The following is a 24,844-nucleotide window of genomic DNA, read 5'->3' as shown; positions in this document are numbered from 1 at the left end:
TGTAATTTTTCTGGGTCCAACATCCATTTCCCTGAAAATGATGTGATATTTTCTGAAAGACGAGTGAAATTCCTTTGTGAATATGTACCGCAGTGCCTTGGTCCGCTCGTGCACTCTAGAGCATCTGGGCTGTTTCATAACACGGCTACATACACCACAGTTGCACGTTCCTGCTTTTGGCATCGTCCAGTGTCTTAAGCACTGCCGTGTGCATTGTCAGGCTTTGGTGTTGATCAAGGGTTTGGCTCTCATAGGTGGAGGGTATATGTTGGTTCCTTACGTCATCCTAGCTAACGGGAGATTTAGAAAAAAAAATTTTTTTTTTCCCGGTCATGGGCGTGAACTCTGGGCCTGGGCGCTGTTCCTCAGCTCTTCTGCTCAAGGTGAGGACACTCTACCACTTGAGCCACAGCGCCACTTCTGGCTTTTTCTGCTTATGTGATGCTGAGGAATGGAACCCAGGGCCTCATGCGTGTGAGGCAAGCACCGTTTCACTGAACCACCTTCCAGCCCCTAGAAATAACTTTTGAAGTCTGACAATGTGTAGGCTTTCCTGGATTGTTTTTGCAACTTGAAAAGTTTTTAAGTGTTTGTGGTGTTGTTTTAGCTGGAGATCAAACACAGGCAGGTGACACCGTGATGTTGTGTGCAACCAATTTTCCAAACTGGTTCCACCCATGTATATGTTAGTATAGCCCAAGCTGTTGCTGTAGTGCAGTATTTATTCTGATTATTAAGGAAACATATGGGACATCTGCTTTTGCAGCACCTATGAGTCTTTATAGATGGTCTCTAAAGTCATTTGCAAGTTGTTTTTGCCAGTCCTGGGGCTTGAACTCAGGGCCTGGGTGCTATCCCTGAGCTGCTTTTGCTCAAGGCTAGCACTCTACCACTTAAGCCACTGCTCCATTTCCGGCTTTTTCTTTGTCTGTGGTACTGAGGAATTGAACCCAGAGCTTCATGCATGCTAGGCGATCACTCTACCACTCAGCCCCACGCCCAGCCCTGTAAGTTATCTTTTTAAACTATTTTTTATTGGCATCCATCAGTGGTGTGGGGAGGGGGATGGAGTTCTGCGTCTACGTGCAGTGTCTCCCATCAGTCGCCCCCTTCTGAGACAATGTGTCATGTGCAAATAAACTAGCCTGGCCTCCTTCCTCCCTCCACCCCAGTCTGAGGCTGTCTCTCTCTCCTGTCATTCACGTCACCTCTCGGCTCTTGGTTTCCTTGGTTACAGTGATATTTGTGTGTGCACTGTGGGTGAGTCTATGCACAGGTGAGCACATAGGACAGTTGTCATCAGCTCCAGAAGTCAATGCCCACATGGCTAAGGGAGGAGGACAAGATGGAGAGAGCGAGGTGAGCACCTCCCTGCGGGGCCTGTCAGAGCCTGCGGAGAGGATGTGAGTTCATGGGGCGGGGACTGGTCTGGTGGGGCGGGCCGGTCACGGGGAGTGTGCACGCCGAGCCCTTGTCCTGGCCATCAAGTGAGTGCGCGTCCCACCAGCCAGGCCATCAGGGCCAAAACCGCAAGTCAAAGTGCGTTGTGTGTTGAGGTGCTCGTTTGCTGTCGTTGGCCAGGGGTTCATGCCCTGGCTCCCGCGCCACGTGCTGCCCACGCGTGGCGCCCGCCTTCCCCTCCTTGCTGGAATTGGTCGTGTGGCTGTTTGTAGCATAGACCTCGGCGTGGGTGCTGAGTGCCTGCTTGTGGTGGCAGCCCTTAGGGTCCAAGTGTGCAGGTGTGGGCAAGGCCCCGCAGCCGCTGGGCAGGAGCGCTCGGCTTCCCACAGGCTGGCCACACCATCGCCACAACCAGGCCTGTGATTTCACTGGCCCTGTTACATCTTCTCGAGGCCTTGTGTGGTGGGAGGAGGTGGTAGACCGCGACCTCTGTCCCGCAGCGTCCTTGCACAGGGCACATGTGTGGGTGGGAGTGTGCAGCTGGTGTCCCCCATCCTATGGCTGCACGGGTATAACAGAAGAGATGGCTGCGCAGCCACAGTCTGCAGTAGAAACTGAGGCCAGACAGCTTAGTGGAAGAGGTGACTGCACTCAGGAAATGGCAGGAGACCCTGCGTGATTAGGACCACGGTGCGAGGGACATCGGACGGAGGCTGGTGGTCCTTGGGTGCGGAGGCCGGGGGCACAGACGTGAGTTACCACGCAGCAGCATCGCGTGGAGCCTCCAGAGCCTGCCCACTTCTCTAGGAGGCACTGTGCTCCGGGAGGACCATGGCTGCTCAGACGCCGAGCCCTCAGCACAGCTGCAAGGACGTGGAGATGGTGTGGAGAAGCGGTGTTGGCATCAGCCCCCGGGGCGTCCATCTGGCGTCAGCTCGTACCTGGAAGCCATGCGTGGGTGTGGGTTGTGTTGGGTGCATTGGGGGTGTGGGGGGGGGGAGGTGTTGGGAGTGGGGTGTGGAGTGTGTGTAGGTTGGGTGTTGGGAGTGGTGTTGGATATGAGGTATTACGTGGAATGTGTTGGGTGCGGGGTATATGGGGGGTGGTGTGGTGTGTTGGGTTTGGGGTGTTTGTGGTGGTGGGAGTAGGGTGTATTTGGGGGTGAGATGTATATGGACTGTGGGTTGTATTGGGTGGGGGTGTTGGTATGTTGGGTGTGTGTAGAGTGGTGTTGGGTTGTGGGGTGTTGGGTGTACTGTGGGGTATGTGCTATGTGGGGTGTGTTGTGGATTGTGGGTGTATGGTGTGTGGTATGCTGTGTGGTCTGTTGGGGTGTGTAGTGATGTGGGTGGATGTGGTGTGTGGGGTATATGGTATGTTGGGGAGTGGTGTTTTGGGGGGGTGTTGGGATGTGATGTGGGGTATATGTTGGGGGTGGTATGTTAGGATATGGGGTGGATTGGGTATATGGTGTGTTGGGGAATGTGGGGTGTATGGTGTGCTAGATGTGTGGTGGTTTGGGGCAAGGAGTATGGGTGGGGTGTGGGGTGGTGGGTGTGTAGTGTGGTGGCTATGTGGTATGTTGAGGTGTGGGGTGGGTTGGGGGTGTGTGGGCTGCTGGGTATATGTGGTATGTATGGAGGTGGGTGGGGGTGTGTTGGGGTGGTGTGTACTGTGTGTGTGAACTGTGGGGGGGTGGATTGGGGGTCTGTGGTGTGTGGTATATGTTGGGGGTGGTTAGGGTGTATGGTGTGCTAGATGTGCGGTTTGGAGCGTGGGGTATGTGTGGGTTGTCGGGTGTCTGGTGGATTGGGGGGTATGGTATGGTACGTGGGCTGTTGGGTGTAAGTGGTGTGTTGGGGGGGTGGGGGTGTATTGTGTATGGGGGGTGGATTGGGGTGTGGTGTAGGAGGGGTGTGGGTGTGTATTGTGTATTGGGTGTATTGGGGGGTGTGGTCTGTTGGGGTGTGTAGTGTTGGGGGGTGGGATATGTTGGAGGTGTGTGTGGTGTGGGGTATATGTTGTGGGTGGTGTGTAGGAGGGGTATGTACTGTGTGTTGGATGTGTGTGGTGGGTGTATGTGGTATGGTTGGGGTGTGGGCTGGATTGGGGATGTGTTGTATGTGTGGTGGATTGAGGGTGTGTGGTGTGTGTGCTGTGCAGGTATGTGGTGTATGGTGTGGGGGGTATGTTTGGTGTGGTCTGTTGGGGTATATGGTATGTGGGGTGTTGGGTATATGTGGTATGTTGGGATGTGGGGTGGGGTGGGGTGTGTTGGGGTGTAGAGTGTAGGGTATGTGTTCGGGGTGGTGTGTACTGTGGGTGTTGGATGTGTGGGGTGGATTGGGGGTGTGTGGTGTGTTGGCAAATGTGGGGTGTATTGTATGCTAGATGTGTGGTTTGGGGCATGTGTGGGGTGTCTGGTGGATTGGGTTGTGTTGGGGGATGTGGGTTGGACTGGGGGTTATGTGTGTGGTGGATTGGGGGGTGTGGTGTGCTGTGTTGGGGTGTGTGGTGTGGGGTATGTGTTGGGGGCGGTGTATTGTATGTTGGGGGTGTTAGGTGTGGTGTGTAGGAGGGGTATGTACTGTGTGTGATGTGTTGGATGTGGGGTGGATTGGGGGTGTGTGGTATGTTGGCGAATGTGGGGTATATTGTGTGCTAGATGTGTGGTTTGGGGCATGGGGTGTGTTGTGGGGTGTGTAGTGTGTGTGGTGTATTGAGTTGGTTGTATGTGCTGTGGGGGTGGGTGGGATGTGTGTGGGTTGGACTGGGGGTGTGTGGTGGGATGTGTGGTCTGTTGGGGTGTGTAGTGTCAGGGGCTGTGGGATGTTGGAGGTGTGTGTGGTGTGGGGTATATGTTGTGGGTGGTGTTGGGTGTGGGCTGAATTGGGGATATGGGTGTGTTGGAGATGTGTGGTGTGTGTGACCTGTTGGTGTCTGGTAGATTTGGGGTGTATGGTGTGGGGTATGTGTCGGGGGTGGTGTGTACTGTGTGTGATGTGTTGGATGTGTGGGGTGGATTGGGAGTGTGTGGTGTGTTGAGGAATGTGGGGTGTATTGTGTGCTAGATGTGTGGTGTGGGGTGGACTAGGGGTGTGTTGTGTGGGGATGGGGTATGTGTTGGGGTCTGGTGTAGGAGGGGTGTGTGTGTGGTGTATTGTGAGTTGGGTGGATGTGCTGTGGGGGTGTGTGTGGTGTGTGTATGAGGTGGGATGTGTGTGGGTTGGACTAGGGGGTTGGGTATATGGTGTGTTATGTGTGTGGTGGATTGGGGGTGTGGTGTGCTGTGTGTTGAGGGATGTGTGGTCTGTTGGGGGGTGTGGGATGTTGGAGGTGTGTGTGGTGTGGGGTATGGTTGTGGGTGGTTTTGGGTGTGATGGATGTGGGTGGATGTGTGTGTTGGGGTGTGGGCTGCATTGGGGATGTGGGGTGTGTATGGGTGTGTCGGGGATGGGCTATGTGTTGGGATGGGATGTGCTTGGGGTGTATTGGTGTGTGGTATAGGAGGGGTGTGTATGTATATTGTGTGTTAGGTGTGTGCTGTGGGGGGGGTGTGGTGTGTGGGTGTGTTGTGTTGGGGGTGGTGGGTGCATATGGTGTTTGGGGTGGTGTGGGGTGTGGAGTATGTTTGGGGGTGTGGGGTGGATTGGGGGTGGATTGGTGTGATGTGGTGTATGGTGTGTTGGGGTGTGGGATATGGAGTGTGGTGTGGGGGTCAATGGTAGATTGGGTGTGTGTCGGGGTGTATGGTGTGTTGGGGTGTGAGGTGGTTCTGGTGTGGTGTGTGGTATATGTTGGGGTGTGCTGGGCTTGGGGCCAGGCGCACTCACCACCGGGAGAAGCCCCTGATGAGGTCTTCCTCCTGCAGCTCCACCAGCACCTGCGCGAGCCAAGCCTGAGCCTCTGCGGAGGCGCCGGCCCACCCGGCCCCGCCCCTCCTGGCCCCGCCCACCCACAACCGGCCCCGCCCCACCCGCCTGGCCCCGCCCACCTTCCCCAGCTCCTTCCGGCGGCGTGAGCCCGGCGGCCGGCGGCTCTTCACCGCCACGTCCAGCGCCCGCCGCTGCGCCTCCTCCAGGGGCAGAGAAAACTCGAACCTGCGAGAGGCGGCGCCGGTTCCCGCCCGTCCTCCTCCCCCGGCCCTCCCCACCCCCCGTCCGACCTCCCGACCTCGAACCGGACGCCGGGGCGCGGGGAGGACGCGGCTGGGGGGAAGAGAATGGGGGGGCGCGGGGAGACGGGGCGCGGGTGAGACCGGGGGAGAGGACGGGGGTGCGCGGGGGCCGGCCCCGGCTGGCGGCCGCTTACGTGTGGTCGAACACGGGCTCGAGCGTGCGGGGCCTCACGGCCGTGCGCCGGCGGCCGGCCCAGCCGGTGTCGGGCAGCAGGTAGACGCGGACGTAGGGGTCGGCGAGGCCGCCGCTGCGGCTCGGCGTCAGGTCCCTGCGGGACGGCGGGCTGTGGCGCTGCGGGGCCGGCTCTCGCGCCCGCAGCGGCCCCGAGCACGCACGCGAGGCTGCGCCCCCTCCTCCCCCGCCTCACCTGCAGCGGCCCACGAGCACGCGGAGGCAGCGCCGCAGACACACGTAGCGCACCGTCAGCTGCACCTCGCCGAGCCGCCGCCACCGCCCGGCGCTGCGGAGAGCGCGCGTCAGACCCTGGGGTCTGCCCCCGCCACACCCGTGGCCCCGCATCCCGAGCCACACCCGCGGCCCCCGCCACACCCGCGGCCCCCGCCACAGCCCCAGCCCCACAGCCCGAGCCCCACCCCCGGCCCCAGCCACAGCCACACCCGCAGCCCCCGCCACACCCGCGGGCCCCGCCACAGCCCCAGCCCCGCCCACGGCCCCGCCCCCAGCCACACCCCCGGCCGCCTTGGAGCTGGGGTTGGTTCCAGCCCCGCCCGCGCCGTCCCTCACCGGCGCCCCCCCACCCCACCCCCCCCAGTAAAAGAAAACTTGGGACCAGGCGGCCCGGGGCGCGGCGTACTCAGCCTGCGGGCGGCCGTCGGGCAGGTCGAAGCGGGACGAGGCCAGGGAGGAGGTGAGGGAGCCGAGCGAGGAGCCCAGCGAGGACGCGAGGGGGCCCGGCCAGGGCGGGGCGCGGGCCGCGGGCCTGGGGGACTTGATGGGCCCCGGGGAGTGCGGGCCGGGCACGGCCAGGAGGACGAGGCCCGCGCCCTTCCTCCCCGCGGGCGCGCAGGCGGGGCCGGGTCCCGGGGGGCTCCCCTTGGCGGCGGGGCCGGGTCGCGGGGGGCTCCCCTTGGCGGCGGGGCCGGGGTGCGGGGGGCTGCCCTTGGCGGCGGGGCCGGGGTGCGGGGGGCTGCCCTTGGCGGCGGGGCCGGGTCGCGGGGGGCTCCCCTTGGCGGCGGGGCCGGGGTGCGGGGGGCTGCCCTTGGCGGCGGGGCCGGGTCCCGGGGGGCTCCCCTTGGCGGCGGGGCCGGGTCCCGGGGGGCTCCCCTTGGCGGCGGGGCCGGGGTGCGGGGGGCTCCCCTTGGCGGCAGGACTGGACGGAGGGGAGGTCCCGTCGGAGGCGGGGCCTGGGTGCGGGGGGGTCCCGGCGGCGGCGGGGCGCGGGGGGCACAGGGCATCCGCTTGCTCTGCTGCCGGGCGCGGGGCGGCGGCCGCCTCCTCCGGGGCGTCGGGCCCCGCGTGCGGGCTCCCCGGCTCCCGGGGCTCGGGGCGCAGGAACTGCGGCGGGGAGGGCGGGGTTAGCGCCGGGCACCCGGGGCTGACCCCGGGGCGGTGGGGGGGACGGGGGGGGGTGCGCACCGCGGCTGACCCCGGGGCGGGGGGGGGGGACGGGGGGGGGACGGGGGGTGCGCACCCGCAGCACCAGCCGCATGCTGACGAGGCTGCCCAGGCCCGAGCGCTCCAGCGGGAAGCGGCGCTGCAGCGCGAGGTCGGCGCAGGCCAGGACGCGGCGCAGCGGCAGCTCCAGCGCGCCCAGCACCGCAGCGTCCCGCGCGGCGTCCAGCACCTGGGGGGAGCGGGGACGCGGGGGTCAGCGGGGTCACACCGCACACCGCACACCCCCGGCCCGGCCCCCGGCAAACCTGGAGGCGGAGGCACTGAGCGGGCGCGCGGCGCACCAGGAAGGAGAAGGCCTGGCTCCACACGGGGTCCCTGCTGTGCGGGCACGTCTGCGGGGGGAGGGGGCGGGGTCAAAGAGCGCCCGGCCCCCGGGGCGGGGCCAGGGCCACGGGGGCGGGGCTCACCTTGCTCGTGCAGGTCGTCGTGCCCACGGACAGCGTGACGTAGGAGGAGGGGGCGGCGCTCGCTCTGTTCTGCGAGGGAACAGCCCGCTCAGCCCCGCCCACTGCTCAGCCCCGCCCACACCGCTCGGCACCACCCACCCGCTCAGCCCCGCCCACTGCACAGCCACGCCCACACCGCTCGGCACCACCCACCCGCTCAGCCCCGCCCACTGCCCAGCCACGCCCACCTGCCCAGCCACGCCCTCCCAGCGCCCGGGGCGGGGCACAGGGTGGCGGGTGCCGTGCGGTGACCCCGGCCTCCTGGGCCGCCCGTACCTTGGCAAACCGGGACAGCTTCTTGGCGCGGTACTCGGCGTCGAGGAAGTCGAAGGGGCTGGCCTGCGGCACGGGGGGGGGGGGGGGGTGTCAGGGAGTGCGCGCAGGCCCGGGCGTGCGGGGCATGCGCGGTGCGGGGCTCACCGGCAGGTTGCAGGCGCCCTCGAGGAACACCAGGAGCACGGCGGTGTCGGTGTCCGTGTCGGCGTCCTGCAGACGCACAGCACACGCGGCGGTCAGGGGGTGCGGGCCGAGGGGACCCCCCCCCCCGCTCCCCGCACTCACCCCCGCCCCCCGCACTCACCCCCGCCCCCCCCCGCACTCACCCCCGCCGCGCCCGGCTCCGCCAGCAGCGCCAGCCACTCCAGCCGCAGGTGCAGCCGCCCGCAGGGGACGTCGTCCAGGGGGAACCACTGTGTGCGGGGCGGGGAGGGGGGGTTCCGGGGTCAGGGCCTACCCCCACGCCGGCTCCCCGCCCTCGGGGGAGGGCCGAGGCCGTGACCCGCACCCGCCCGCCCGCCGCCTCTACCTCGTCCACCACGCGGCTGCTGCGCACGCGCCCCACGCAGATCTGCAGGCTGCAACACAGGAGGGGGGGCTCAGGCGCGGGGGGGGGGACACCCCAACCCCACCCCGCACACAAGACCGGCCGCCACGCCGGGCGCACGGGGCTGGCGCTCTACCCCGAGTCGTGTCTCCTGCCCCGGTTTTTGCAGGTGGTCAGGGCCGCCTCTCACGTCCCGGGCCGGCCCCCCTCACCTGCCCAGGAAGTCGTCTGCATCCGTGTCCTCGTCGTACAGGTCCACCTCCAGGTCCTGCCCGGGGACTTCGTACACCAGGAACTGGCAGGGGACAGGGGCGCGTGGGCCTGCGGGCCGGGGCACGATCCCCGCTGCTCAGGAGGCCGAGGTCCGCGAGGATCGCGGTTCAAGGCCAGCCCGGTGCGACCACCCCAAACCGGAAGTGGCGCGGTGAGCCCACCTCGAACACCTCGTTCCAGACGGGGCTCAGGTTCCGGTAGACCGTCCTGCTCCGGAAGTGCTGCAGGCCCACGCTGACCCTGGCGTAGGGGTCGGACTTGCCGCCCAGCCCCAGGAAGTTGTCCTTCTGCGCCAGCCCCGCCGCCTCCAGCAGGTGCACCCGGAGGACGCCCTGCGCACGGCCGGCCGTCACCCGCCCCGCGTGCGTGCGTGCGTGCGCGTGCACTGCCACGCCCGGGCCCCATCACCCACCCCGTGCGCCCTGCGTGCGCGTGCACTGCCACGCCCGGGCCCCATCACCCACCCCGTGCGCCCTGCGTGCGCGTGCACTGCCACGCCCGGGCCCCATCACCCACCCCGTGCGCCCGCGTGCGTGCGTGCGCGTGCAGTCACGCCCGGGCCCCATCACCCCGTGCCCCATCACCCCGTGCGCACACGTGCGTGCGCGTGCACTGTCACGCCCGGGCCCCGCACCCTCCCCGTGCGCCATGCGTGCGCATGCACTGTCACGCCCGGGCCCGTCACCCGCCCCGTGAGGCCCGGCCCGAGCCCGGCCCGCGGCGGGGACTCACGCGGGGCAGCGGGAAGCGCAGGCCGCTCACGTCCAGCCCGCGCTTCACGGGCACCGTCACGCGGTTGGGCAGCACCAGGTGCGCGGCCAGCAGCTCCTCCAGCAGCCCTTCCGTCAGCGCGCTGCGGGCCGGGACGCGGGTCGGTGCACAGGCCCCGGGGACCCCGCTCCCCCCTTCCACCCGGCCGTGCCTGCGGCACGCGCATGCGCACACAGATACATGCGTACATATACACACGCACATGCGCACATACATATACGCATGCACACACCTGCGCGTGCGCACACCCTCCCCCCGCGGGACGCCGCCCCGGCGCTCACTCGATCCCGGGCGCGTCCAGCAGGTTGGTCAGCCCCGTCCAGTTGATCTGCAGGTGCTGCGGGGCAGGGGGCGGCAGTGAGGCCGAGGAGGGTGCGCGGGGTCCCACAGGGCCTCCCACGCGGGACCCGGGGCTCACCGGCTTCTGCAGGAAGCACACGGTCACGGCGCCCACGAAGGGCTTGTCCACCAGCAGCGGCTCCAGGATGACCCGCAGCGTGCCCTGCAGCTGGGGTGCGCAGGCGCAGTCGGCGGGGGCCTGCCCGCCGCCCTCCCTCCCCGCCTTTGTGCGTGTGTGCATGTGCGCGCTGTGTGCACCTGGGCCTGGGCCCTGGGCCTGTGTGTGCATGTGCGTGTTCGCATGCACACACTGTGTACACGTGCCTGGGCCTGTGTGTGCATGTGCGTGTTCGCATGCACGTGCTGTGTGCGCCTGGGCCTGTGTGTGCATGTGCGTGTTCGCATGCACGTGCTGTGTGCACCTGTATGTGCTGTGTTCACCTGTGCCTGGGCCCTGGGTCTGTGCGCCCACGCGTGGGGCCTGGGTTTGAACTCGAGCTGCTTGCTCTGCCCAGCCCTGACCCTGGCTTCCCGCAGGCGCCCCACCTGGATCCCGTTCACGCCAGCCCGCAGCTTCTGCAGCTCGGCGCTGATCTCGCAGTCCCCGACATAGCTGGGGGCGGGGAGGGAAGAGCTCTGCTCAGAGACGCCCCAAGCTCCCGGGGGTGGCACAGGGGGCCCGGCGCGGGGGTTGGGGGGGTCTCCGTCCTGGCCTGTGTCCGCCATGTCCCCCCCCCACCTGGCCGCCTCCAGGAAGCCCTCGGGACCCTGCTCCCTACTCCCGGGCCCAGGGCTCACCTGATCTTCAGGTCCAGCGTCACCCGCCTGCGCTCGCACATGTCCGTGTGGACCTGCACGCCGTTCACACGCGGGCACTGGGGGAGGCGGGGGCAGGGCGGTCAGCGGCAGGACGTCTGCAGCCCGCGCCAGCCCCAAGCCCTATCCCGGGCCGGGTCCAGGGCGGCCTCGGCCTGGAGGCGGGCTCGTTGGGCACGCAGGCAGCTCTGCTGTGCCATCCTGCAGCGAGCAGGCCACATCGCCAGCCCCACCCGCCGCTCCCTGCAGCCTGGTGTGCTGTGGCCAGCCCCGGTAAGAACTTCACAAAGCTCCTCGCCAATCAACGCTTTGCTACCGCAGGAAACGTAAACTAGGACTGCAGTCCAGGTGTGTGCCAGGGTCCAAAGAGACACACCATCTCAAAAGAGCCAGCTTGGCCAGGCGCCGATGGCTCAGGCCTGTCACCCTTGCCACCCTGGAGGCTGAGCTCTGAGTATCACGGTTCAAAGCCAGCCCAGGCAGGAGAAGTCCGAGAGACTCTGATCTCCAATGAACCACCAGAAAACCGGAAGTGGCGCTGTGGCTCAAGTGGTAGAGCGCTCGCCTTGTGCTGAAGAGCTGAGGGACAGCGCCCAGGCCCAGAGTTCAAGCCCCATGACCGACCAAAAAAAATTAGCCAGCTTGCAAAGGGGCTGGGGACATGGCCCAGAGGTAGAACACCTGGTTCAAACCCAGGGACGGCCCGAATCAGATGTAAACCAGGAGCTCAGAGAATGTGGGGTCTCAGGCACAGACCGGGGAGCAGAGCTGGACCGCTGGCGGTGAGGAAGAACTGGGGGTAGCCAGAGCACTGGGGTCTGGGGCTGCTCTGGGGTTCGTGGGGGCCCCCACAGTGGGGAGGACAGGAGGTGGGAGGAAGGTGGGGCAGGCTTCTTCCAGGAAGCCCACAGGCCCATCCCGCCACCACTGCACAGCCCTGCGGCCAGCAGACCAAGGACAGAAGTCACGAAAGGCCAGGCGGGGGCCGAGCCAGGCTAGGCACTGGGGTGCCGACCGGATTCCCAAGGCTGAAGCGTGGCCCAAACCCCCTGGAGGGATCTGGGCGATGGTCATGCCTATCATCCTCAGATCTGGGGACCATATGGTTCAAAGCCAGCCCAGAGAAGAAAGTCCAGGAGACTCATCACCACTGAACCAGCAAAAAGCTGGGAGCTGCGCTGTGGCTCAAGTGGTAGAGCACCAGCCTTGAACACAAAAGCTCAGGGACAGCACCCCAGGCCCTGAGTTCAAGCCCCAGGATTGGCACCAAAAAAATCCATCCACCACGGCAGGGCGTGTAGCACCTGAGACACTGCCAAGGCACCCGTGCGGGGTCTGAACGAGGGAGGACAAGACTCCCAAACTCGCCCAGGCTGCAGGGAAGCCGTGTGCTGAGGATCATGTGTGAGGACGCAGAGGCCTTGGGGGGAGGGAGGAGGCACCCACCTTCTGTCCGAAGTAGAGCTTGGTGAAGGTGAAGGTCCGCAAGTGAGGGCTCTTGCCCCGGATCTTGGGTTCAAGTTTCTCCCGGATCTTGCTCTCCATGATCATGCTCAGGTAGGGCCAGATCTGCACGATGATCTGCAGGGCCAAGGCCTTGTCTGTGCTGGCAATGGGGACCCCGCCCTCCCTCCTACAGCAGCGTGTGTGCTTGTGTGTACACACACGTGTGTCCTGAGCTATCATGATCACGGTGAGCACTACCACTCTGAGCCACAGCACCACTTCCAGTTTTCAGGTGGTTCACTGGAGATCAGAGTCTCATGGACTCTCCTGCCCAGGCTGGCTTTGAACCGAGATCCTCAGATCTCAGCCCCCTGAGTAGCTGGGATGACAGGCGTGCGCCACTAGTGCCCGGCTCAACCTCGTAACTTGTGTGTGCTCATACGGCCCCTATGAAATGGCCAGGCGCTCGGAGGCGTTTCGGATGCCCATGGCAATGACAAGTCTGGAAACGGGAGACCGCCAGCTCAGCCCAACAACCACCAAGACAGTGCTTTCTGCGGTCTGGCCGAGTCATTCCTGCTGTTGGGCCAGGCCTCCTGCCAGAACAGCGGGAGGCACAGAAGATTCCAGGTGGGGAGGGCTCTGGTTTTCTCCACCTTTCTGCCATGACTATGCATGCGCCAATCCCTACTGAACACCCTTAAAACAGTCCAAAAAAAAAAAAAAAAAAAAAAAAGAAGGCCGAGCGCCGGCGGCTCCCGCCTGTCACCCCAGCTACCCTGGAGGCTGAGATGGGAGGATGGCGGTTCAAAGCCAGCCCAGGCGAGGAAAGCCCCTGAGCCTGTTACCTCCCGTTACTTGCAAACTGGAAGTGGCGCTGTGGCTCGTGGTAGAGCTCGCCTTGAGCACGATGGCTCAGGGACAGCGCCCAGGCCCAGAGTTCAAGCCCCACAACTGACCAAAAACAAGCTGTCCTGGTGAGTGGGGGGGGGTGTCTTCACCCCGTGTTAGGTGCAGCCCAGGGACTCCATCCCCCCACCCCCTGACCTCACCTTGTTGGCCCACTCAACTGGCTCCACGTCTGGGAAGCGAATCTAGAAAGGAAGCAGGAGCCAGCTTCAGAGCGGAAGTGCAGGCTGGGGCACCGGGCCTTGGCTGGCCGTCCGGCCTTGCCCTGGGCGGGTTCTCAGGGGTCTGCGCTCTGGCCCCCTCCCTATCCACCCCTTATGGCTATCAGGGGACACGGCACCCCTGTTGCTCTCCCCTCTCCTCTGCCACCTGCTGGGCTGTGGGGAAAGGAAGGGGAGAGGAGGGAGGGGAGGGGGCCGTTTGGGGACTGCTACTTTGCATATGCAAATGAGCAAGGGGGCCCCAGGCTCGACCCCAGCTCACGCCTCACACACCCAGCCCGCATCCCTCCTGGGTGGACACAGGCGCCGGGTCTCTGCGTCGGCTCAGGCCGCCATCCTAGCTGCAAGGGGCTGGGATCAAGAGGGTCGCCGTTCTGGGGCGCAACAGTCCCCGTGACTCCACCATCTCCCCGAGAAAAAGCCGGGTCCGTCCCAACAGAAAGCAAAACCGGGAGGATGGCGGTCATGACACACGATGAGGCAGCAAGGGACACCCCGTCTCAAACCCCGTGCAAAAGGACTGAAGACCGGGCTCGGCAGCACAGTACCTGCGTACAGGCGTCAGACGGCCCCGAGTTCAAACCCAGGGTTGCCAAGAGAAGAGAGACAAAGAGGAAGGAGGAAGAAGTGAATGCAGACCTAGCTAAGAAGCCATTTCCCATCATTATGTAATAACAGGCTGGGGCAGGTGGGGGGTCCTGAGGCCCCCTCCCCCCGAGCCCCACCCAGTCCGGTCCCCTGGCTCCCCAGCCCGCACACGAGCCACCTCACGCTTCCCTTCTTCCCGGATGTAGATGGTCTCCCTCGTGCCAGCCTCCTGCTGTTCCCGCTAGACAGGGTCTGGAGAGGTGCCCATGCCCGCGCCCACCAAGAACAGCTCCGTGACGCCATGTGCTGCGTGTGCGGGTGTGGGAATGAATGCACAAAAGGAGGTACGAGGGCTGGGAAGGTGGCTCAGTGGTAGAGCGCTTGCCTTGCATGCATGAGGCCCTGGGTTCGATTCCTCAATACCACATAAGCAAAAAGGAAAAAGCCGGAAGTGGCGCTGTAGCTCAAGTGGTAGAGCGCTCGCCTTGGGCTGAAGAGCTGAGGGACAGCGCCCAGGCCCAGAGTTCAGGCCCCACGACCGGACCCCCCCAAAAAAATGCAGGAATGGACAGGCGACTGCACACGTGCATGCACATGCATGGGATGAGAGAAGGGAAGGATATGCACAGAGATGTGAATGGATGCACGAACAGATGCACGAATGGATGCGTGCGCAACTGCACGCACAGACTGCAAAGAGGCTCGAGGCCCCGGCTCCCCCGGGCACAGGGAGAGGGGGAGGGGAGCGAGGCCCCGGCTCCCCCGGCACAGGGAGAGGGGGAGGGGAGCGAGGCCCCGGCTCCCCCGGCACAGGGAGAGGGGGAGGGGAGCGAGGACGGCCCTGCAGAGCCGGCTGCCCCACACCCACCCACCGGGCCAGTGCGGGCCTGGGCGGGTTCCTCTCATCCCGGGGAGCTGGCCAGACGAGAGATTCCTGAGCCGCCGCCCACTGCCTCCTCGGTGAGACGCCAGGGTGCGCCCGGCGGATGTCGGTGCGCTCCGGGCATGGCGGGGCTCCGGGCAGGGGGACGGGTCGTGCCAGCACAGATGTTTTTATGTTGTGCCAAGCAAGAAGAGACGTAACCTCCAGCCAGCACCGCACCTCGCCTGAGCGGACAACGCTGGCAAGATGGCCCTTCTCTCTGAGGTTCCCCTCCACACACCCCCTTTATTTTTTGGCCAGTCCTAGCGTTTGAGCTCTGGGCCTGGGCGCTGTCCCTCAGCTCTTCAGCTCAAGGCGAGCGCTCTACCACTTCAGCCACAGTGCCACTTCTGGCTTTTTCAGTTCATGGGGTGCTGAGGAATCGAACCCAGGGCTCCATGCATGCGAGGTGAGCGCTCTACCACTGAGCCACCTCCCCCGCCTGAGGTCCCTCCTAAAACTTGCAATGTGGTTGGGCGCCGGTGGCTCACGCCTGTCATCCTCACTACTCAGGAGGCTGAGATCTGAGGATCGTGGTTCAAAGCCAGCCCGGGCAGGAAAACTCCATGAAACTCTTATCTCCAATGAACTATCAAAAAGCAGGAAGTGGCGCTGTGGCTCAAGGGGTAGAGCGCTTACCTTGAGCAAAAAGCAGCTCAGGGACAGCGCCCAGGCCCTGAGGTCAAGCCCCAGCACCAGCACAAACACCGTTAAAAAACTAAGACAACAGCCTGATGTCTGTGAGATTCGGAAGCGTCTACCAGCGGCGACTCCGCTGGGACAGACTGGGCTGCAGTGGACAGACAGGCGGCACTCACGGTCACGGGAAATGGGAGGGGAAGCTGGTATTACACGCAGTAAGAGCGTAGCTCCTCTGCAGGGCGTGTATGTTCCTGAGCCAAGGACAGCATCGCGGATGTGCGTGCACTGCACAGGGCACACCCGAACTCTAAGCCGCATGACATGAGGAAAGGCTGGCCTGGGAATCCCTGCACCCCTCCTATTACCATTCATCAACTAGGACGTGGCATATCGGGAGAGCAGGCGCTGGTGGCTCACGCCTGTCATCCTAGCTACTCAGGAGGCTGAGATCTGAGGATCGCAGTTCTAAGCCAGCCCATGAGACTCTGATCTCCGAAGAACCATCCCAACAGTGAAGCTGTGACTCAAGTGGTAGAGCGCTCGCCTTGAGCTGAAGAGCTGAGGGACAGCGCCCAGGCCCAGAGCTCAGGCCCCACGACCAACAAACAACAACAAAATGTTTCTGAGCTTTGAGCTGGTACTGGTGGCTCACACCATAGCTACTCAGGAGGCAGAGATCTGAGGACTGTGGTTCAAAGCCAGTCTAGGCAGGAAAGTCCATGAGACTGACTGATCTCCCATGAACCACACACAAAAAAAGTAGGAAGTGGTGCTGCGGTTCAAGTGGTCGCCTTCAGCAGAAAGGCTCAGGGGCAGCGCCCAGGCTCGGAGTTCAAGTCCTAGGACTGGCGCGCACGCACGTACTCACACACACACACACACACACACACACACACTAACCAGCAAAAAACAGAGTGAAGGCATAGCTCAGCAGCAAAGCACCTATCTAGCAAGCATGAGAGCCTGAGTTCAAAACCCAGTACCACCGCTGAAAGTCCATGAGCCACGGGAGCGAGCCACGGAGTGAGATTTACACAGGACTCGCTGCGGTGTCCACGCCACGGAGTTCTGTTGACTTCACCATGGGCTGGGCACCGACTTAGGCGCTGAGGGCAGAGGTCAGAGAAGCAGCATGTGCCCTGCCTGAAAAGAACATTCCGCCCAGAGGACAAGACTGACGGGAAGACTGGCAGGGCCAGGGCCGGAGGGGCAGAGGGGAGGGATAACAGCCCAGCCCAAAGCCTCAGGCCTGCGGGGTGACTCACGAGACCCCGGATGGCAGAGGATGGTACATCAGAGGGAACATTCCAGATGGAGGCAGGAACCACCCCTCGCCCACACACCTCCACCAACCATTTGCAAATACCAAAGGAATCTGTGTTACGTGCTCAGCCAGTGAAGTGGCGCACACCTGTAATCCCAGCTACCTGGGGAGCAGCTGGGATTACCGCCATCGCACCCTTCTGGCCCAGGTGACCGCTCCAGCCGCTCGAGCACAGGCCGCTGGTCTAGTGGCAGAGTGGCTGTTTTGCTCGTGGGTTTCCCGAGGGCCGGGCAGACGCGCGTCGCTGGTGCCTGTGGCCCTCACACCTTACACGCCCCCCACAAGTGCTGGCCGAGGGGGCAGGGGGAACGGAGGTGTCTGGCGTGGCTGGGCCGGGCAGGGACAGAGGGACACCCACACACCTCTTGCGACGTGACAAGTCTATGAAGCATCTCTCCTCCCTGATGACCAGCGCGGGGCCGGGCCAGCGCGAGTCACCACCCAAGGGGCCCCCAGGAGAGCGAGCCCCTCACTCCAAGCCCTCCTCAGTTCTGAGGCTCGGGTCGCACGAGTCAGCGCCCAGGCCTGCGCAGAGCAGCGGCTGCCTTTACTCCCGCTCGTTAACAGAAGCGCCAGTTCCAGCTACTGGCTCACACCTGTAATCCCAGCTGCTCAGGAGGCTGAGATCTGAGGATCACAGTCCAACAAGCCAGCCTAGGCAGAAAAGTCCAGAAGACTCTCGAATTAACCACCAAAAAGTCAGAAGTGGCACTGTGGCTTAAGTGGTAGAGCGCCAGCTATGAGCCAAGAAAAAAGCCAAGCAAGAGCTTGAGATCATTATGAGAATTATTTAAAAAAAAAAAAAAAAAAAAAAAGGCTGGGAAGGTGGCTCAGTGGCAGAGTGCACGCATGGAACCCGGGGTTCGATTCCTTAGTACCACATACACAGAAAAAGCCGAAGTGGTGCTGTGGCTCAAGTGGTAGAGCACTAGCCTTGAGCAAAAGCAGCTCGGGGACATTGCCCAGGCCCTGAGTTCAAGCCCCAAGACAGGCTAAAAATAAAAATAAAAAATAACGTAGCCTGGAATTAGTGGCTCGGGCCTGTAATCCTAACTATTCAGAAGGCTGAGATCTGAAGATCAAAGTTCAAAGCCAACCTGGACAGACAAAACTGAGGGACTCTTTTCTCCAATTAACCAGCAAAAGGCCACGAGTGGAGGTGTGGCTCAAGTGGCAGAGCATGAGCCCTGAGTTGGAAAAGCTAAGCAACCTGGGCGCAAGTAGCTCACACCTGTCATCCTAGCTACACAAGAGGCTGAGATCTGAGGATCACGGTTCGAAGCCAGCCCAGGTTGAAAAGTCACTGTGATACATAAGTCTTTTTTTTGGGGGGGGGGCCCGGTCATGGGGCTTGAACTCTGGGCCTGGGCGCTGTCCCTCAGCTCTTCAGCTCAAGGCTAGCGCTCTACCACTCGAGCCACAGCGCCACTTCCAGCTTTTTTCATTTTACTTATGTGGTGCTGAGGAATCGAACCTAGGGCCTCAGGCATGCAAGGCAAGCGCTCTACCACTGAGCTGAGCCACCTTCCCAGCCCCTGTGATACATAAGTCTTATCTCCAGTAAACCACCAGAAAACCAGAAGTGGAACTGTGGCTCAAAGCGGTAGAGCAAAAGAGCTCAGAGACAGCACCCAGGCCCAGAGTCCAAGCCCGAGGACAGACCCCTGCCGCCAAAACAAAACAAAAACCCTAAGCACACATTTTCTTTCTGTGGTTCTGGCCAGATGTGGCGCACATCTGGTTAGAGGGAAGACGGACAAGGAAGGCTGGAAACAGCTCCCGTGGGGGGTGTGAGGCCCAGAGAAAAGGCAACTTGGGATTGGATAATCCAGAGGAGAGAGGGGGCCTGAGCCCCCAACACACACCAGGTGCCAAGTCCCTGCCCCGCACCAGCCAGCGGACACACAGTGGTGATCGCCTCACAGCGCTGCCAACTGACCGCCACCAGCTGGCCCAAACCACACGCACAATGCTCAGGCTCTCTGTCCCATCTGCTCTCACCTGCCCCGGGCAACCTCCTACCAAACGGCCACTAGCCAGGCAAGGCACTCACTGCGTACCTGCTTCTAGTCAGCCCAACAAAGCAGCCACCCCAGCTGGCTCTGTGATATCCCGAAAACAGACGGGGATCACGGGACCGGGCGCCAATCCTCTGCTAGGACGAGAGGCCGTGGCCGGGAGGCCCAGCGGTGAGTGTGCACCCGGCAGCAGCCCGGCTGGAGTTCCTGCACCACAGAGTGAACTCTAAGGCAGGGTCTGGGTGCCTCGCCGCAGTCAGTGCTCCTGAAAGGGAGCTGGGCATCCGTAGCTCACGCCTGTAATCCCAGCTACCGAGGAGGCTGAGACCTAAGGATTGAGGTTCAAAGCCAGCCTGGGCAGGAAACTCCGTGAGCCTCTTCTCTCCAACGAACCCCCAGAAAACCAGAAGTGGCGCTGTGGCTCAAGTGGCAGAGCGCTGGCCTTGAGCTGAAGAGCTGAGGGACAGCGCCCAGGCCCAGAGTTCAAGCACCTGTACTGGCACTGGCGCGTGTGCACACGCGCACGCACACACGCAGATCTACATGCACACTTTCCCCAGGAGTCCACGGATACCCAGTCTCCACAGACGCACCTGCTCCGCATTCTGGAGCCCCGTTCCCAGCGGCGGGCGCGGGAAAACCCCACACCTTCCCTGCACCCCTGTGGAGGTCAGGACCGCCTAGAGGTGGGACCGGCCTCCCCTGCCCTGCTGGGCTCCCCCCACGGTCCCCACGGGCCTCTCTCCTCCCTCCCTGCTCTCTGCAAAGCCTTCCAAGGCCTCCTGCGGCCTGCACCATCAAACGCCACCTCCGTCCTCCCTGCCTCCACCTGATCTTGCTGCACACGCCGCCCGGCCCGGCTCACAGTGCCTTACAGCGGGGTCACCGGCACCCCCACCCAGACGAAGCTTACCCAGGCCCTGAGGTCCGCAGACCCCACAAGCCAGGCTTTTCCAGGCTTTTCCACGTGGGCTCTGGCCTCAGAAACGCAGAAAGAAGGCGCCGAGACCGGGGGACTCCCGCAGTCTACGCTCCCGAGCTCTTCGGCTCAAGGCGAGCGCTCTACCACTTGGGCCACGTCCAGCTTTTTGCTGGTTCACTGGAGATACAGTCTCACAGGGCTGGGAAGGTGGCTCAGGGGTAGAGCGCTCACCTCGCAGGCGCGAGGCCCTGGGTTCGATTCCTCAGCACCACATAAGCAGAAAAACCTAGAAGTGGCGCTGCGGCTCAAGGGGTAGAGCGCTGGCCTTGAGCTGAAGAGCTGAGGGACAGCGCCCAGGCCCAGAGTTCAGGCCCCACGACCAACAACAACAACAACAACAACAGCTGAAACCCACTCAGAGGCTCCGATCGCCGACACGTGCGGCGGGGCCAGGCGGGCTGCGGAGGGACGGGGAGGGGAGGGGCGGCCCGGAGCAGCCCGGGGCCTCTGCACCCCAACCCCGGGGCCTCTGCACCCCGACCCCGGGGCCTCTGCACCCCGACCCCCGGGGCCTCTGCACCCCGACCCCCGGGGCCTCTGCACCCCGACCCCGGGGCCTGCGCTGCTGAGAACACGTCCCGGCCCACCCGCAGCCGAGGACCCCGCGCCCGGGCCTCGCGGCGGGGACCAGACCTCGTCTGGAGGTGGGGGGGCGGTTCTTAGGACCTGAGGCGCCGCGCCCCGCGCGCCCCAGCTGGCGGAGCCCGTCCCGCGCCCCGGCCCCGCCGCCCCGCCCACCCCGGCCGGCGGGGGCTCGTCCCGCACCCCGGCCCCGCTGCCCCCGGCCCCGCCGCCCCGCGCCCCGCTCACCCCGGCCTGCGGGAGCTCGCCCCGCGCCCCGCGTCCCGCTCACCCCGGCCTGCGGGAGCTCGCCCCGCGCCCCGGCCCCGCCGCCCCCGACCCCGCCGCCCCGCGCCCCGCTCACCCCGGCCTGCGGGAGCTCGCCCCGCGCCCCGCCGCCCCGCGCCCCGCCGCCCCCGGCCCCGCGCCCCGCTCACCCCGGCCTGCGGGAGCTCGCCCCGCCGCCCCGCGCCCCGCCGCCCCGCTCACCCCGGCCTGCGGGAGCTCGCCCCGCGCCCCGCCGCCCCGCGCCCCGCTCACCCCGGCCTCCGGGAGCTCGCCCCGCGCCCCGCCGCCCCGCGCCCCGCTGCCCCCGGCCCCGCCACCCCGCGCCCCGCTCACTCCGGCCGGCGGGGGCTCGTCCCGCACCCCGGCCCCGCTGCCCCCGGCCCCGCCGCGCTGCGCCCCGCTCACCCCGGCCTCCGGGAGCTCGCCCCGCGCCCCGCCGCCCCGCGCCCCGCTGCCCCCGGCCCCGCCACCCCGCGCCCCGCTCACTCCGGCCGGCGGGGGCTCGTCCCGCACCCCGGCCCCGCTGCCCCCGGCCCCGCCGCGCTGCGCCCCGCTCACCCCGGCCTCCGGGAGCTCGCCCCGCGCCCCGCGCCCCGCCGCCCCGCCGCCCCGCGCCCCGCTCACCCCGGCCTCCGGGAGCTCGCCCCGCGCCCCGCCGCCCCCGGCCCCGCCGCCCCGCGTCCCGCTCACCCCGGCCTCCGGGAGCTCGCCCCGCGCCCCGCCGCCCCGCGCCCCGCCGCCCCGCGCCCCGCTCACCCCGGCCTCCGGGAGCTCGCCCCGCGCCCCGCGCCCCGCCGCCCCGCGCCCCGCTCACCCCGGCCTGCGGGAGCTCGCCCCGCGCCCCGCCGCCCCGCGCCCCGCTCACCCCGGCCTCCGGGAGCTCGCCCCGCGCCCCGCCGCCGAGCAGCCCGCGCTCGCGCTCCAGCAGGGCGAAGGCGGCCTCCAGGCGGCCCCGCTTGGCGCGGCGGTTCCGGCGCCACCAGGTCCACAGCAGCGCGCCGAGCGCCAGCCAGGTGACGCTGAGCCGCAGGTACCCGGCCAGGTACAGCGGCGCCGCGCACAGCAGCAGGCGCGCCGGGCCCCGCAGCGCCCGCAGCAGCCGGCCGGGCGGGCGCGGCTCGGGGCGCGGGGCCTCGGGGGGCCCGGGGGCGCACGGGGCCGGGCCCGGCGCCTCCGCGTGCATCTCGCGACCTCCCCGCCGGCTTCGCGCGCGATCGATCCCGCGCACCGTGACGTCCGGGCGCGTTCTCCTCAGCGCCGCGGTGCCCGGGAGTTAGGCGAGAGTGGGCGGGGCCGCGGGGGACCCAGGAAGCACGAGGTCTCCGCCCCCTGGGGCGGGGCCACGAGACAAGGGCGGGGCCAGGGTTAGGAAGAGCTGGGCGCACGAAGTCTCCGCCCCCCGGGGCGGAGCCAGGAGACGGGGGCGGGGCCAGGGTAAGGAATTGCTGGGCGAGGCCCAGGAAGCACGAGGGACCTGTTTTCTGGGGCGGAGTCAAGGGACTTAGAGGCTCGGCCGTGGTTCAGGGGAGAGATGGGCGGGGCCGCGAGGGGGAAGGTCCAGGAAGCCAGAGGTTCCCGACTCCTAAGGCGGGGGCCCAGGGGAAGGGGCGTGGCCATGGTTAAGGAGAGCCCAGTGGGGGTGAGCTTGAGGGGGCGGGGCCCTAGCAGCCCAACAGTCTCCGCCCCCGGGGCGTGGCCAAGGCACAGGGGCGTGGCTGGATGTTCAGGTGAGCTGGGCCGACCAGGGGAAAGAGGCGTGGACACCGGGCTGGAGGCGGGCCCAGGGAAATTAGGCCGATCTGGGCGGAGCCCGAAGTCTCCGCCCCTGCCAGGGGCGGGCCCAGGGAGACGGGCGGGGCCCCAGTGCCCAGGCCTGGCCTAAGGGGCAGCCAAGCACCTGCCCGACGCTGCTCCTCTGTCCCTCGTCTTCTGGTCGTGGGCTGCGGGCACCGGAGCTGTCTTCCACCCCGGGGCTCCATCACTGCTCCTTGTCTCAGGAGGACTTGGGGTTCAGGGCCAGCTCTGAATGCAACATGGTCTCCCTGGACCTCCCTCGCTTAATGACATCTGCAGAGACCCTGTTTCCAAACAAAAACACATCACAGGTACTGGAAGATTAGGACTTAGATATAGCTGATGGGGCGGCCACCATCCGACCACCCAACCCAAGCGTGTGTGCAGTTACATCTAATATATTTGTATATATTATATCTTATATGTATATATTATTATATATTATAATATATACTTATATATGCTATGATACATAAATAGAAGTATGTTTTATATATTATATAATCATATATAAACATATACATTATATATTATATATTTATAATATATTTTTGTATATAAAATATTTATTATATATAATTACATATATGTATATAGAAGAGGGGGACCCCAAACCAGGTAGGGGGTCCCCAAAAGCCCAGTGAGGCTCCAGATGAAAACCCATGGGGCTTTGCACGCAGCAGACCCGGCCCTCACCCCCAAACTGAATACCCAAAAGGCCTGCGGTGGGAGAATTAGCTTTCTTATTACAAGTTCCCAGGGGGACATGTGGCTCTGACTACACTCCGAGGTCCACTGACCCAAATGGGTCCTTGGAAATCCATCTAGAAAGTTCCATTTTTGATTGGGGAAGATCCTTCCCTTACAACACTTTGTGGCTGTGGGCTGCAGACTGAATAAGCCGGGGTGGGATCTGGTGAGAAGAAAAAGTAGACAGACTTTTCTAAAAGGCCTTCTTGGGGGACCCTACATTTGCACACACACACACACACACACCACCCGTCTCCCCATTAGGGCTCAAGCAGGTGGACCGTGTCTATAAGGCATGAGGTGGGGGGGTACCCTCCAGCACTAAGTGTCCACAGGAGTCAGGCTGACTCCAGTGGGAAGGTTTAGAGCCAGAGAACTCAAGAAAACAGTTGCCTAGAAAATTCCCCTGCCTGTCATTCCAGCCACTCAGGAGGCTGAGATATGAGGATCCCAGTTCAAACCCAGCCCATGAGACTCTGGTCTCCAAAAAAAACCACCAGAAAACCAACAGTGATGCTGTGGCTCAACGTGGTAGAGTGCTCGGCTTGAGCTGAAGAGCTGAGGGACAGCGCCCAGGACCCACGACTGACCTGCCCACCCCCCCCCAAAGTAAATAAAACACAACTCATCCAGAGACACAGCTGCCCTGGCGCCATCTGCTGGACAGGAAGGGCAGAGGTCCTGGGCTGTCAGGGACTCAAGTAGAAGAGCCACACCCGAGGCCAGAAGGGGGTGACCTCCGGATAGGGGGGGAGCCCCAGATAAAAAGAGCCCAGCCCAGGTCCCACTGGAAGCTGCCCAGGAAATGTCCTCCATCCACCCGTGCCCTGGTGGGGGTGCGGTGGAACTTCCTGATTTCACACCGGGATCCTGGCTGAGTTGCCAGTGTGTCACCCAGCCCGTGTGACAGCCAGGAAATGCTACACAGGCCCAGTCAGGGCCAGGGAGGTAGACGGAGGCCTGAGCCACACACCCCGCCCAGGGGGAGAAGCTATGATCACAGGACAAAAATGTCTCCCTCAGCCAGGGGTCCCCCTGGGCCGTGGGGGGGTCCCCTGGGCTGTGGGGGGTCCCCTTGGGCTTGGGAGGTGCCTCCTGAACTTCACCGCGCTCAGGGCTGCTTGTGTCTTGGCCTGTTTCCTCAGTATCTGGGGAGGGCAGGGCTGGAGGTTCAGTTCCTTCCCCCACCCTTGCTCATGCGCAGAAAAGTCAGTCTGAGTCACCAGGGTTCGTGACCCACCTTCAGCTCACTGAGAAGGGGAGGGAGGGAGGAGATGCCTAGAAAGATGTACTCTGGCCTTGCACTTGCTAGGCGGGCGCTTGACCCCTTGAGTCACACCATCAGCCCCACCCTTGTGTTTTGCTTTATTCATCAGCTTTTTTTTTTTTTTTTTTTTGTCAGTCATGGGGCTTGAACTCTGGGCCTGGGCGCTGTCCCTCAGCTCTTCAGCTCAAGTCCAGCACTCTACCACTTGAGCCACAGCGCCACTTCTAGTTTTTTGAGTGGTTCATTGGAGATCGGTGTCTCTCGGACTTTCCTGCCCAGGCTGGCTTGGAACCACGAACCTCAGATCTCAGCCTCCTGAGTAGCTAGGATTGCAGGTGTGAGCCTGGGACCTGGCTTGATCCTCCCATTCTCTAGATCTCTCTTCCAAGTAGCTGGGATTACAGGCATGAGCCACCACACCCTAGAGGAGCAGGTCAATAGCTGAGCCAG

The 24,844-nt window shown here is 64.2% G+C and overlaps 1 protein-coding gene across 1 annotated transcript; it reads right to left on the bottom strand.

Annotated features, from left to right (window-relative positions):
- Positions 1-732: 732 nt before the first annotated feature.
- Esyt3 (extended synaptotagmin 3) lies at positions 733-21,766 on the bottom strand. Its single transcript, XM_070005298.1, has 23 exons — positions 21,449-21,766; positions 13,181-13,222; positions 12,129-12,263; positions 10,665-10,741; positions 10,413-10,479; positions 9,946-10,035; positions 9,809-9,864; positions 9,489-9,609; positions 8,918-9,088; positions 8,696-8,778; positions 8,466-8,514; positions 8,263-8,349; positions 8,081-8,146; positions 7,937-7,999; positions 7,622-7,690; positions 7,460-7,546; positions 7,231-7,383; positions 6,394-7,094; positions 5,947-6,039; positions 5,713-5,847; positions 5,396-5,501; positions 5,235-5,284; positions 733-2,342 (listed from the first exon to the last, which is right to left on the bottom strand). The coding sequence occupies exons 1-23, from the start codon at positions 21,764-21,766 to the stop codon at positions 2,306-2,308; spliced, it is 2,856 nt and encodes a 951-aa protein (XP_069861399.1). The 3' UTR covers positions 733-2,305.
- Positions 21,767-24,844: the final 3,078 nt, after the last annotated feature.

Source organism: Dipodomys merriami, unplaced genomic scaffold (assembly GCF_024711535.1).
Source record: "Dipodomys merriami isolate MVZ:Mamm:240054 unplaced genomic scaffold, mDipMer1.0.p SCAF_68, whole genome shotgun sequence".
Lineage (NCBI taxonomy): Eukaryota > Metazoa > Chordata > Mammalia > Rodentia > Heteromyidae > Dipodomys > Dipodomys merriami.
This window is presented reverse-complemented; position numbering and strand designations above follow the sequence as displayed.

Excerpts from the sequence above, each read along its gene's own strand:
- Esyt3 (XM_070005298.1), bottom strand. The coding sequence starts at position 21,766 with ATGCACGCGGAGGCGCCGGGCCCGGCCCCGTGCGCCCCCGGGCCCCCC. Across the intron at positions 5,848-5,946 it reads GTGCTCGTGGGCCGCTGCAG|GGACCTGACGCCGAGCCGCA; the intron begins GTGAGGCGGGGG and ends GCCGTCCCGCAG. Across the intron at positions 5,285-5,395 it reads GCCGGAAGGAGCTGGGGAAG|GTGCTGGTGGAGCTGCAGGA; the intron begins GTGGGCGGGGCC and ends TGGCTCGCGCAG.